Source organism: Gopherus evgoodei, chromosome 1 (genome assembly GCF_007399415.2).
Source record: "Gopherus evgoodei ecotype Sinaloan lineage chromosome 1, rGopEvg1_v1.p, whole genome shotgun sequence".
Classification (NCBI taxonomy): domain Eukaryota; kingdom Metazoa; phylum Chordata; order Testudines; family Testudinidae; genus Gopherus; species Gopherus evgoodei.
In genome coordinates this window covers 149,041,918-149,056,830 of record NC_044322.1, presented here as the reverse complement: position 1 = coordinate 149,056,830, position 14,913 = coordinate 149,041,918, and the positions used below count along the sequence as shown (strand labels likewise).

Below are 14,913 nucleotides of genomic sequence, written 5' to 3'. Positions count from 1 at the left end.
GATCGCTGCTCCCACTGGCTGTGGTTTGCTGCTCCAGGCCAATGGGAGCGGCAGAAAGCAGTGTGGGCCAAGGGATGTGCTGGCTGCTGCTTCCTGCTGCCCCCATTGGCCTGGAGCAGCAAACCGCAACCAGTGGGAGCCGTGATCAGCCAAACCTGCAGACGCAGTAAGTAAACAAACCAGCCCGGCCTACCTGGGTGCTTACCCTGATGGGCCACGTCCCAAAGGTTGCCGATCACTGTACTAAGCCATCACTATCTGCCTTCATAAGGAATGACAAATACAATACCTCAACAAAAGATTAAACCGTTAGTAAAAGAAATGTTATACATTGTGGGAGGAGGAGTAAACAGATTCTAAGGTGTGTATTTGGTTAAAAATAACAATAACAATAATGGTGAATAGTAAAACAGAAGTCAGCAAAGTCAGAGTATCGTAGGTAGAGGCCCTGCCTGAAGTGATTCTCCCAGGTTTAATTTAGGCACATGATTAAATACCTTGCTAAATTGGGGCTAGGGTGACCAATTTGTAAATATTGTAGGTTTTGTTATGGTTATGAACACTTGTGTAAGCTCAGATCCAAACCTCACAAAGCTGTAATTCTTCTTCGAGTGATTGCTCATATCCATTCCAGTTAGGTGTGTGCGCCGCGCGTGCACATTCGTCGGAAAACTTTTACCCTAGCAACTCAGTGGGCCGGCAGGTCGCCCCCTAGAGTGGCGCCATCATGGCGCTTGATATATACCCCTGCCGGCCCGCCCGCTCCTCAGTTCCTTCTTACCGCCCGTGTCGGTCATTGGAACAGTGGAGCGCGGCTTAGCTGACCTCCACTTCCCTAGCTACTCGTAGTTCTCGTATATAGTTATGCAGTTATAATCCTTTTATATATATATATTTGTATAGTTATACGTTTTTCTTTGCTAACATAGTTAGTTTAGTAATTGTTAGCGGGGTTCAGGAAGTAGCCCCTTCCATGAACCCGGTGCCGGAGCCCATGCACGGCTCACCGGATTTTAAAATGGGCTCGGCCTGCCAGAAGCCGATGCCGAAGGGAGATCCACACAACTCCTGTTTGAAGTCACACTTGACAGCTAAGTGCCCCATTTGCAAGGCTTTTAAGACGAGAACAAAAAGGAGTGGGGCTTTCACTTACCCCTCCACCTTTGGCGCCGAGCGATGATCAAGCGGCTGGCAGAAGCGCCTCCTCGGCACCGGACCCTTCCGGTACTGCCAAGGCCTTTCGGCACCGGCCGTCGCCGGCACCGAAGTCGACTCGGCACCGCTCCCTTCCTCCGAAGTCGAGAAAGCCTACGATTCCTGCTGGTGCCTGACAGCTCCCCGGCACGCGCCGTGGTTGAGCCCCCTGCTCCTGCTGCTTCCATGCCACCGGCATCGCAGCCAGAGAGCTCGTCTAGTCGGATTGCCCTGCACCGACACCTGCAGAGGCACCGATGACATCGGCACCGTCGATTCCAGTCCCCCGGGGCCATTGAATCCGGTGCCTGACAGCTCCCCGGCACGCGCCGTGGTAGAGCTTACTGCTCCTGCTGCTTCCGTGCCAACTGCACCGCAGCCAGAGAGCTCATCTAAGTCGGATCGCCCGGCACCGACACCTGCTGAGGCACCGACGACGTCGGCACCGTCAATCCCAGTCCCACAAGGGCCGTAGAATCCGGTACCTGATGGCTCCCCGGCACGCGCCGTGGTTGAGCTACTGCTCCTGCTGCTTCCGTGCCAACGGCACCGCAGCCAGAGAGCTCGTCGAAGTCGGATCGCCCGGCACCGACACCTGCTGCGGCACCGACGACGTCGGCACCGTCGATCCCGGTCCCACAAGGGCCGTAGAATCCGGTGCCTGACGGCTCCCCGGCACGCGCCGTGGTTGAGCTACTGCTCCTGCTGCTTCCGTGCCAACGGCACCGCAGCCAGAGAGCTCGTCTAAGTCGGATCGCCCGGCACCGACACCTGCTGCGGCATCGAAGACGTTGGCACCGTCGATCCCGGTCCCACAAGGGCCATAGAATCCGGTGCCTGACGGCTCCCCAGCACGCGCCGTGGTTGAGCTACTGCTCCTGCTGCTTCCGTGCCAACGGCACCGCAGCCAGAGAGCTCGTCTAAGTCGGATTGCCCGGCACCGACACCTCTGAGGCACCGACAACGTCGGCACCGTCGATTCCAGTCCCACAAGGGCCGTCGAATCCGGTGTCTGACGGCTCCCCGGCACGCGCCGTGGTTGAGCTACTGCTCCTGCTGCTTCCGTGCCAACGGCACCGCAGCCAGACAGCTCATCTAACTCGGATCGCCTGGCACCGACACATACTGAAGCTCTGACGACCGCAGTACCGTCGTTCCCGGTCCCACGAGGGCCGTCGAATCCGGTGCCTGACAGCTCCCCAGTATGCACTGTGGTTGAGCCTGCTGTTCCCTCCACGCCGGAGACATTACCAACGGCGAGGGATCTCATTGCCATGACAGAGTCGATGCTGCCTGACCCCGGCACCGCCAGTACGGGTAATACAGTCTCTTCATGTGACCGTCCTCTGTCAGCACAGCAGAGCGGCACCATTCATGATCACGGTCCCGCAGACACTCCAGGTCCTGTCGGCACGCCCGACACCACTTGCAGTCCCGGTGCTGTTTTCCTCATCGGTACTGGTCGCACTCGCTGCACCGGTCGGTATCCCGTTCGCCGACCCGCTATCGGCGCCGTTTCGACTCCCGGCACCGCGACAGGTACCTTGACTCCTGTAGCCTCTCCCCGAGCCTCGAGATCTCGGTCGACCTCCCGGCACCGTTCTGGTTGCGGGTCTGGATCTCGTTCCAGGTACCGGTACGCCTCCCAGTGCCGGTCCCTGGTGCCGAGTTGGGCAAGGTCCGATAGAGTCAGAGACTCTGCCTGTGCCTTCTTTTAGTACCTCCATGGCCATCCGGACACGCATCCGGGTCATCCCACATGCGCAGATCTTATGCTCAGGACCACGATTCTGATACAATGGCCAGCAGGCGCCAGCCCCGAAACCGAAAGAGGCTCGGCGAATGAACCTGCTTGGCCGCCAGGTGTACTCTGCAGAGGCCCTGCAGCTCTGGGTAGCAAAGCAACAAGCCTTGCTTAGCTGCGATAATTATAGCACCTGGGTGAAGGTAGTTTAGTTTATGGAGTTTCTCCCTCAAAACTCCCGCCAAGAGTTCGCTGCCGTCTTGGAGGACGGGGGGAAAAAAAAAAAAAGGTACCCAGAGCGTCCCTCCAGGCCTCGTTGGATGCAGCAGACTCTGCAGCCAGGACTCTGGCCTTTGGTGCCGCCATGAGGTGCATCTCATGGCTTCAGGTTTCAAACCTCCGGCCGGAGCTGCAGTATGCCAATCAGGATTTACACTTTGTTGGTAAAGGCCTCTTCGCGGCAAAGACAGCCCCAGGCTGCGAAGCCTGATGGACAATAGGGTCCTAATGCACTCTCTCAGCATGCATATGCCAGCGACCAAACGCAGGCCTTTCTGTCCTTAGCCGCCATGCTCTGTGCCTAGCCAGAGACAGGACTTTGGCAAACGGCGAGGCCAAGGTGGTCGCAGACGAATGTCAGGACCCCTAAAGAGACAAGGTCAAGGTCCCTCGCAATTACCACTGGGACCAAAGACGAACCTTCCAAGGTGCGCCTGAGGGCGGTGTACCAGTCACAGGCCAGGATCCCAATCCCGCTTTCTCCTGGCGTGGCCCCAGTTAATTTCAGATTGCTGGGTCCTGCGCACGGTGGAGCATAGGTACCACCTCTAATTTGCGATTCCTCGTACAAGAGGTGCAGACGCCGACGGACGAAAAGGGCAAGGGGTTTTACTCCCGTTATGCCCTAGTCCCCCACTTGAACGCAGGTCTCAGACCTTCCTAGTCCTGCACGGACTCAACCGGTTTAGGATAAGGTTGAAGTTCCGCACGGTATCCCTGGGAACCATTATTCCATCCTTGCCTCCTGGGGGCTACTATGCCGCCCTGGATATGAAGGACGCGTAGTTTCACAACGCCATCTTCCCTCCGCACAGGAGATACCTCCGCTTTCTAGCCAACTGTCAGTACTTCTGGTTTACGGCCATAGTCGCCGCCTACCTTCGCTGATGTCGGATATGCGTTTTTCCGTATCTGGACGATTCGCTTATCCGAGGAGACTCTGAGACACAAACCACTCAGCGTGTGGGCATCGTCACGGTCTTATTCACAGGTCAAGGCCTGATGATTACTATAGAGCAATCCACTCTGGTTCCCACGCAGAGGTTGGACTTCCTAGGAGCTATCCTGGTCTCCTACCTAGCCGGAGCCTGCTTATCACAACTGCGGTTTTAGGCGATGGCAACAATCATCTGAGGTCTGCAGGCTTTCCCAGCGACCTCGGCTCGTACTTGTCTCAGTCTCCTGGGTCCATGGTTGCCGCAAGTTTGTAACCAAACACGCCAAGCTCCGCCTCCGTCCTCTCCAAGTCCGGCTCACCTCGGCGTACCACTCGGACAGGGAGCCAATGGTCATGGTAGTCACCGTTCCCTCGAGCACCTTAGGCTCCCTAGAGTGGTGGCTAACTCCCTCCCTGGTGTGGGCAGGGATGCGGTTTCATCCGCCCCAGCCCTCACTGCTCCTGACGACGGACGCGTCATCTCTCTGCTCCAGTGCTCATGGTCACCTCCGAGCTTAAGGCCTTTGGTCTTCTCGGGAGCTGGCATTCCACATCAATGCCCCAAAAATGAGAGTAGTCCGCCTGGCGTGCCAGGGGTTCCAGCGGCAGCTGCTAGGCCATTGTATCTCGGTGTTTACAGCCAACACAACGGCCATGTGCTTCATAAATATCCAGGGAGGGACATGGTCCTCCCCCCTTTTGTCAGGAGGCCATCCATTTCTGGGACTTTTGCATGGCCCACTCGATGGAGCTGGTGACGTCCTTTCTCCCAGGCGTTCGGAACGTCTTGGCGCTTTGACTCAGCAGGTCTTTCCTGTCTTACGAGTGATCACTCTGCCCCAGGTGAGGCGTTCTGCTTTCCAGAAGTGAAGATGTTTCCTCACATAGACCTGTTCGCTCACCGCGAGGGCAGAAAATGCCAGATGTTCTGCTCCTTCCAAGGTCTCTCCTCGGGATCGATCTTGGACGCATTCCTGATGCCGTGGAAAGGCCAACTCCCTTATGCCTTCCCACTGTTCCCACTGGTTCATTAGGTCCTGCTCAAACTCCGCAGGGGCAGAGCACGCATCATCATGATCACTCCAGAGTGGTCCAGGCAGCACTGATATACCACGTTGCTCGGCCTGTCAATAACAGACCCAATTACCCTGCCACCCCACCCAGGCCTCGTCACTCAGGGCAACGTCAGGCTTCGTCACTCGGACCTGCAGCCTCTTCGCCTCACAGTGTGGCTGCTGCGTAACTGAGCCGGGGTGACAGGAAGCCTTCCACCTGGTCAACGTACTGGGCCAGGTGGAAGCGTTTCTTCTACAGCTGCAATACCCTCGATCTTGCTCCTGCTGAGGTTTCGATCCCCTTTATTTGGCCTGCCTCTGGCCTTCAGCGGCAGGACCTGGCGGTATCATCACTGAGGATACACTCAGCAGCCACCTCTACCTTCCAGCCAGGTTAAGGTGGACGTTCCGTGTTCTCACGCTCTATGGGTTCGAGGTCCCTCAAGGGCTTGGAGCACTTGCACCCTCGGGTGCGCCGCCCAGCCCCATCCTGGGACCTCAACCTAGTTTAACCAGACTTATGTCTCCCCCAGTCGAGCCGTTCACGACTGGCCCTCTGCTATACCTGTCTTGGACGACAACTTTCCTCGTAGCTGTTACATCAGCCAGACGGGTCTCCGAGCTCAGAGCTCTTACGGTGGTTCCGCCGTACACTAGGTTTCACAAAGACAAGGTGCAGCTACGACCGCACCCGGCTTTCCTCCCTAAGATGGTTTCGGCCTTTCATATTACCCACAGCTCAACGCAATGGGCACAACCATTGCACTCCTTGGACATCTGTGGAGTGCTCGCATTTATATTGCGCTGACAGAACCATTGCGTAAGGTGCCCCAGCTCTGTCACGGTAGCGGGCCAAAGGGAGGGCTTGCTTATTTTCCTCTCAGAGGATCTCATCTTGGGTGATGGCGGACATCCGCACTTGTTTTGATTTGGCTCATATTTCCCCAAGCCACATCATCGTACATTTTACCAGGGCTCAGGCTTCATCTGCCACCTTGCTGGCTCGTGTTCCTACCCACGAGATCTGTCGCGCAGCTCCATTGGTCCTCAGTCCATACCTTTGCTTCGCAGTATGCCCTGGTTCAACAGTCAAGAGATGCTGTAGCCTCTAGCTCAGCAGTTTTCATTCTGCCACATTTCACTCCGACCCCACCGCCTACGTAAGGCTTGGGATTCACCTAACTGGAATGGATATGAGCAATCACTCGAAGAAGAAAAGACGGTTACTCACCTTTGTAACTGTTGTTCTTCGAGATGTGTTGCTCATATCCATTCCACACCCGCCCTCCTTCCCCACTGTCGGAGTAGCCGGCAAGAAGGAACTGAGGAGCGGGCGGGCCGGCAGGGGTATATATCAAGCGCCATGATGGCGCCACTCTAGGGGGCGACCTGCCGGCCCACTGAGTTGCTAGGGTAAAAGTTTTCCGATGAATGTGCACGCGCGGCGCACACACCTAACTGGAATGGATATGAGCAACACATCTCGAAGAACAACAGTTACAAAGGTGAGTAACCGTCTTTTCACTCATATGAAACCTCTAACAAACAGCAATCAGCAGGTCACAGAGTAGATTGAAGCATGGCACAGTGTGGTTGCTATCAAAAAATTAGTTTCACTCCCCTCCCCCGTGTTATCTGAGATGCTGAAGATTTTCTTCGTACTTACAATTGAAATCATATCTGTGTCACTGTGTGATAATGGTGAGTGAATGTTAACATTTTAATAATAACCATTGGAAGTAGTTTTTGATAGAACTGATTTTAGCCAAGACTATCTCTTTGAATATTTTGGTGGATAGGTGCAATAAACGACCATTTACCTTTGATTATTTTAAATGTATTGTATACATGATTCCCATAATGATATAGCTAAATTAAATATTTATTAGATTAGTTCATCTATGAACACAGCTAAAATGACACCTACATTCTATTTAAGTCTCTGGTCAGACCCTTGCATAGAGTAAAATACTATTGGACTGTGGAGCACACAGATCCAGCATGCTGCTGCTTCATTTTGCTTTGTGAAAAGGCAAATACCAACTTATGTGAACATGGTCTGTGATATGTAGCCTACGTTCAATGATAGCACATACAGTAAATTTAATATGTTAGCACATCAAAGGGAGAAAAATAAAACTCTGAAAATAGATAACCATTAAATGATTACTAATGCATAGCAATGCTAATGGAGTGCAAGGAGATTTAAATCATTTTTGAAAAGATACTTTTTCCTATGCTATTTTATTTCAGGAGTCAACATTGCAGGTGGCTTGTTCGTATAGCAATGGATTCTTACACTGTGCAAAACTAAAACAATAAGGCACTTTTGAATTACACTTAGCAAATAGGGAAATGTCTGATTCTTGACTATAACACACAGGGAAGCTATGGTGTCATACAAAAATGTTTTCCAGAAAAGTTTCAGAGTGGTAGCCGTATTTACTGTATTTCCCACTGCATGCATCTGGTGAATTAGGCTTTAACCCATGAAAGCTTATGCTCAAATAAATTTGTTAGTCTCTAAGGTGCCACAAATACTCATTCTTTTTGTTTTCCAGAAAGTCTTCTTTGATAGACTACTAAAATGGTGTTACCAGGAATTAAAGATATATGTCTATTCCTTACACTGGCTTTGTAATGGATGACAAACCTCTACTGGTACCAGGAGATAAGAAACAGCTGTTCTCAGCTGTTGGATTTGTGCCAGAAATGAGATGATTATTCTCAGAGCACAGTTGTAAAAGGTACCACGTATTTTGTCAACTCAAATATATGCAAGACTAGAATCATCCAGGACAGCAGCAACTGTATTACAGACAACCTCACAACAGTCTCTTGAAGGAACACTAAATCCAATTATGCAGAACATCGCAGAATTGTTTATTTCTAAAGCATTTAGTTCCACTGAAAGCAGACTATTTGTGCTTGGTTTTTTAAATGGATCAAGAACACCTTTGTATATAAGATTCTGGGATAATAAGTTATGCCTCGAAAGCTGTTGCCCAGATGAATTCAGGAGTGAAGGAGAAATACACCTTCCAGAATAATTACGGCAAACCATCCTATTCTTTAGATATTCAATAAATACATAACATTTCCTTTGATTTTAAGATAGGAATTCTAGCTGACTTGTTCTCACTCTGAAAGATAACGTTTGGTTTGGTTTTTTGGGAGAAGGGGCTTTTTGCAGTTTGGGGAGTTGAACGAGTAGGACTTTTTAATTATAAATACATACTATACCATACAAAGTAGATCACATCCTCAAATTAATGTAGGAGTTTTTTTGTGGGGGCCGGGGGGAGGAGGAGGTGGTGGTTCTGTTTTTTACTCTTCAGAATACCTAGTTCCATAATCCAAATTTTTTTTTAAACCAGTTTGTATGCCATCCTCTAGCCTTACATAGCTAGGAAGATTAAGCTACATGAACTGAAATTGTCGGATATAGATACATGGGGAAGGCGGATGGCATTCTTCCTAGTTCTTAATTTCAGATAACACACAGCATTGCCTGATATGTTGTCTTTGGAGGTTTTCTGCATCCAAGTATATAGTGGAATGAGTTTATTATGACAGAAGCTAAGATGTAGATATTATTGGAAATGTGGGAAGATGGTGAATGTTAGCTATGTTAGTTTTTGTTGTTTTTTTAGTTATTTATGTAACCATATTTCCCTAGGAGCCCTAGTTATGGAGTAGGCCTCATGCTTGGCACTGTACAAATACTGAACAAAAAGACTGTCCCTGTCCCCAAAGAGTTTACAATCTAAGAAATATATTACAATGCTTAACTCTGTGTGTGTGTATTTATATGCATAAAATATATGCACAATCTTTATTCTGTCCCTTTGCATATATGTATTATGATATAGTTTTCAAATAGATGACCTGGTGCAAGTGCTGCAGGAACTAACTAGGGGCAGAGTTCTTCTTGATCTGCTGCTCACAAACAGGGAAGAATTGGTAGGGGAAGCAAAAGTGGCTGGGAGCCTGTGAGGCAGTGACCATGAGATGGTCGAGTTCAGGATCCTGACACAAGGAGAGCAGCGGAATACAGACCCTGGACTTCAGAAAAGCAAACTTTGACTCCCTCAGGGAATCCCCTGGGAGAATAACATGAGAGGGAAAGAAGTCCAGGAGAGCTGGCTGTATTTTAAAGAATCCTTATTGAGGTTGCAGGAACAAACCATCCCGAGGTGTAGAAAGAATAGTAAATATGGCAGGTGACCAGCTTGGCTTAACAGTGAAATCCTTACTGATCTTAAACTCAAAAAAGAAGCTGACAAGAAGTGGAAGATTGGACATATGACCAGCCAGTATAAAAATATTGCTCAGGCATGCAGGAGTGAAATCAGGAAGGCCAAATCACACTTGGAGTTGTAGCTAGCAAGAGATGTTAAGAGAAACAAGAAGGGTTACTACAGGTATGTTAGCAACAAGAAGATCAGGGAAAGGGTGGGCCCCTTACTGAATGAGGGAGACAACCTAGTAACAGAGGATGTGGAAAAAGCTAATGTAGTAAATGCTTCTTTTGCCTCAGTCTTCATGAACAAGGTCAACTCCCAGACTACTGCACTGGGCATCACAGTATGGGCAGAAGGTGACCAGCCCTTTGTGGAGAAAGAAGTGTTTCAGGACTATTTAGAAAAGCTGGACGAGCACAAGTCCATGGGGATGGATGCGCTGCATCCGAGGGTGCTAAAGCAGTTGGCGGATGTGACTGAAGAGCCATTGGCCATAACCTTTGAAAATTTATGGTGATTGGAGGAGGTCCTGGATGACTGGAAAAAGGCTTATATAGTGCCCATCTTTTAAAAAAAAGGGAGTGGGGAGAAGGAGGATCCGGGGAACTACAGGCCAGTCGGCCTCACCTCAATCCCTGGAAAAATCATGGAGCAGGTCCTCAGGGAATCAATTTCGAAGCTCTTGAAGAAGAGGAAGGTGATCAAGAACAGTCAACATGAATTCACCAAGGGCAATCATGTCTGACTACCCTAATTGCCGGCTCTGTGGATGAGGGGAAAGCAGTGGACATGTTATTCCTTGACTTTAGCAAACGTTTTGTTACGGTCTCCCACAGTATTCTTGCCAGCAAGTTAAAGAAGTATGTGCTGGATGAATGGCCTATAACAGGGGTTGGCAAGCTTTCAGAAGTGGTGTGCCAAGTCTTAATTTATTCTCTCTGATTTAAGGTTTCGTGTGCCGGTAATACATTTTAACGTTTTTAGAAGGTCTCTTTTTATACATTTATAATAAATAACTAAACTATTGTTGTATGTAAAGTAAATAAGGTTTTTAAAATGTTTAAGAAGCTTCATTTAAAATTAAATTAAAACACAGAGCCCCCCAGACCGGTGGCCAGGACCTGCGCAGTGTGAGTGCCACTGAAAATCAGCTTGCATGCCACCTTCGGCGCCTGTGCCATAGGTTGCGTATCCCTGGCCTATAAGGTGGGTAGAAAGCTGGATAAATCATTGGGCTCGATGGGTAGTGATCAATGGCTCCATGTCTAGTTGGCAGCCGGTTTCAAGCAGAGGGCCCCAGGGGTCGGTCCTGGGGCCAATTTTGTTCAATATCTTCATTAATGATCTGGTGGATGGCGTTGATTGCACCCTCAGCAAATTTACAGATGAAACTAAACTGGGAGGAGTGGTAGATATGCTGAAGGGTAGCGATAGGATACAGAGGGACCTAGACAAACTGGAGGATTGGGCCAAAAGAAATCTGATGAGGTTCAACAAGGACAAGTGCAGAGTTCTGCACTTAGTATGGAAAAATCCCGTGCACTGCTACAGACTAGCGACTGAGTGGCTAAGCAGCAGTTCTGCAGAAAAGGACCTAGGGGTTACAGTGGAGGAGAAGCTGATATGAGTCGACAGTGTGACCTTATTGCCAAGAAGGCTAATGGCATTTTGGGCTTTATAAGTAGGAGCATTGCCAGCTGATCGAGGGACGTAATCATTGCCCTCTATTCGGCATTTGTGAAGCCTCACCTGGAGTACTGTGTCCAGTTTTGGGCCCCACACTACAAGAAGGATGTGGAAAACTTGGAAAGAGTCCAGTGGAGGGCAACAAAAATGATTAGGGGGCTGGAGCACACTTATGAGGAGAGGCTGAGGGAACTGAGATTATTTAGTCTGCAGAAGAGAAGAATGAAGGGGATTTGATAGCTGCTTTCAACTACCTGAAAGGGGGTTTCAAAGAGGATGGATCTAGACTGTTCTCAGTGGTAGCAGATGACAGAACAAGGAGTAATGGTCTCAAGTTGCAGTGGAGGAGGTTTTGGTTAGATATAAGAAAAACTTTTTCACTAGGAGGGTGGTAAAGCACTGGAATGGGTTACCTAGGGAGGTGGTGGAATCTCCTTCCTCAGAGATTTTTAAGGTCAGACCTGACAAATCCCTAGCTGGGATGATTTGATTGGGGATTTGTCCTGCTTTGGGCAGGGGGTTGGACTAGATGACCTCCTGAGGTCCCTTTCAACCCTGATATTCTATGATTCAATTACCACATGCTATGTTCTGCAGAACCCATCTGAGGGTCAGAGCCTGCATCCCTTACTCACACTGAATAGTACCTTATTCCATGATATGTGCTCTTGAAATCAATTGGACTGCTCTTGCAGCAAAGCTCAACTCCATGTGAGTTAGAATGGCAAGAATCTGGCCTTCAGTTTGCAGAATGGAGAGTACTCAGGGAAATAAAACAGCTGTTCAATATTTCTTTTTAACCTCACCATTCAGTGTTCAGCTCAGTTTCTCATTTGCAGCACTCCATCCATTCCCAGCACCGGATGAGCATTTATATAAAGTGTGTTTCTATGTGTGATTGGCCAGACTGTTTCAGGATATAGAGTAAGTAGCCATGCCCAGAATCCTTTCTTCATACGTATAAGGTGCCCATAATTTTGCTGCAGATGATATGGCTGTTGGCCCCAGAAAAGAGTGTATTGATGAAGCTGTACTTTTCCTTTACCCTGCTTTTCTGTCACCCTCCAGTCCATCTATAATGTCGCTGCCAGACTCCTCTTCCTTGCCACTCCAGCTCCATTATCACCTTCTTTGAGTTCCTTTACTGGCTTCTCATTTTCATCCAAAAGTATCTTAAACTCTTTGTGTTTGATCCAGCCCATATCTCATTTTGATTGCATGTTACTCTCCTTTTTAGACTCTCATAAGTGCCTCCATGTATTTCCCATGCTGCCCTTACAGCTGATTATTTTCTCCCTGATATTGTTTGCCATGCAACTTCCCTGACCTCCTTCAAATCCCTCTTCAAAATGTATTTATTTATTAGCAATCCCACAAATAATGATCCAATAGTTCCCTATAGACTATTTAAAAATGTGTTTCACATCTTCTCTCCATCTCCTTTGTTCATGTTATCTTTTTACTTGAATTTCTGAGGTTCAATGAGATGTATTTAAAGTAGGTGGTATATTTTCTTTATTCAGCTGATGGACTTTTGTGCATAGGTGACGTGTGAATACATTTGTTCCTTTATTCATATGGATTGTGATTTGATTTTGTTTTAATATCTGTTAAAACACCCAGACCCTGGGATAGGCATTTTTTAAGTAGATAAATCTAAATGACTATATATAGAATAGCGAGCCAAGGCAAGTGAGGTAATATCTTTTACAAGACCAACTTCTGTTGGTGACACAGACAAGATTTTGAGCTACACAGAGCTTTTCTTCAGGTCTGAGAAAGGTACATTGACTATATCTACACAGAATTAAAAACCCACAGCTGGCCCATGCCAGCTGACCCGAGCTAATGGGGCTCAGGCTAAGGGGTATTTAACTGTAATGTGAATGTTTGGGTTTGGGGAAGCCTGGGCTTTAGTACCCTGTGAGGTGGGAGAATTTCCAGAGCTCAGGCTGCAGCTGAAGCTGGAACATCTACATTGCAATTAGTGGTCCCTTAACCTGAGCCTGTGAGACCAAGTCAGCTAGTATGGGCCAGCTGCAGGTGTCTAATTGCAGGGTAGGCAAACCCTCAGAGAGTCAGGGCTAAATACAAGTTGGAACAGATGGTTTAGTGTAAATAGTTAACATGTATTGTAAGAGATGAGTCAAAGTGAAGTGGCCTGGTCACACCTCTGCAGTCATAGCACTGAAAGGGGGAAAGGAGGAGTAGGAAGGGTTAGTGGGTTACACATTATTGTAATAAGCCTTAGATATTCTTTATTAAAACTGTGATTCTTAGAGTCTAGTGAAGTTATGAATTTTAGCTCCCAGAGTTATCTCTAGAAGGTGTTGGGCAGTTTTCCTTTGAGGATGAGGACTGAAGTGTCAGATGTAGAGAGATCACTTTGTGAAAAGTGTTCACCTGCAGGTGATACGGTGTTTTTGTCTTTGAGGGTTTTTCTATGTGCGTTCCTTTGGGACATTGTGATTGTCTGTTTTCACCCATAGTTGTTGTTGGAGCATTTAGTGCACTGGATGAGGTACACCACATGTTGTGATAGGCTTGTATAGGACCCAGGGATCTTGAACGGTGTGTTGTGAGGGTATTGATTTTCATAGCAGTGGTGATATGTCTGCAGGTTTTGCATCTATTATTATGGCAGGGTCTGGTACAACTTTGAGCTGGTGGATCCTGGTTTGAGGGGAGCTTGCTTCTGATGGTGAACTTGAAAAGATTGTAAACTCTAAGTATTAAAGAAGAGCTTTCAGAATATGGCTCAGACCATCAGCAAGCAAGAATTTCCATCATACGAAAATGTCCTACCCATATTCCTTTTTCATAGAAAACATTATTTACAACATATTTTCACTATATTGTAAGTTGATGTTGGTACTTAGTGCTGTGAGAGTCTAGACTGAGAAAACTGCTATTATGTAGTGCCATTTTCTGATGGGTTTAACACTTCTTGATGTGATCGTGCCGACATCTTCTGCACTGCTTGCCATTTTTGAAAGACAATAAAACACATGAACATTTAATAATGTAGGAAATAAAAATGAAATAGGTCTCTATTTAAAACAAATAAACAGGAGAACGTCATCATACTAGGCTGCTAAATGTCTTTACTTGACATAAAATGTAAACCAGGGTGTAATTTTGTTCGTAGAAGGATGAGAACAGTTGATCAAATAAGAGATGAAATTGAAGAAAAAACAACAGAAAGCATTACCAAGAGGTGCCCTGTAAAAGAACTCACCAGAAAAACAGATAGGCTGCTTGTTCAGTTCCTTATCTTTTCTTTAAATTTAGTAGTCGAAGAGGTTTTTGCATTTATCTTTGCAGCTGAATGAGTTCAATTTCACTCAGATTAGGACAGAAATTTCAGAACAGCAGGTTAATCCTTCCTGCCTTCATGGGTAACTGAGCAAACAGACCCATATCAGCGTGGCCAAGTGTAAAATTGTAATTCCAGAGATTAATGTTGTCTTTTCTGTTTGCTTTGAACTTGACCTCCATGTCTCTTTTATTTTATTTATATATTTATTTATTTATATTTGTTAACAGCTTCTGTCCAGGGTCCCTGGGAGAGGGCAGTCTCACCAAACAAAGTGCCCTACTATATCAAGTAAGTATAAATAATATTAATGATGACTATTTAGTAGTCTCGTATATGTGTGATAGTTAATTATTTCTTTAATCTGTCCTGATACAATTCTTGTGTTGTTTCAGTGGGAAGGACAAAAGTAGTGAAATATGCAATAAAATATCATGCAAACATGCTGGTGCTCTGGG

General features: G+C 47.5%; 1 protein-coding gene across 11 annotated transcripts in view; it reads left to right on the top strand.

Moving 5' to 3' along the window:
* Positions 1–14,913, top strand: part of DMD (dystrophin) — a 1,715,077-nt gene that overhangs the window by 1,545,618 nt on the left and 154,546 nt on the right. For all 11 annotated transcript variants that reach the window (XM_030575515.1, XM_030575505.1, XM_030575489.1 and 8 more), the window contains one exon: positions 14,686–14,746. In XM_030575515.1, the coding sequence (XP_030431375.1) occupies positions 14,686–14,746 (61 nt within the window). The remainder of the gene's footprint in view (positions 1–14,685; positions 14,747–14,913) is intronic.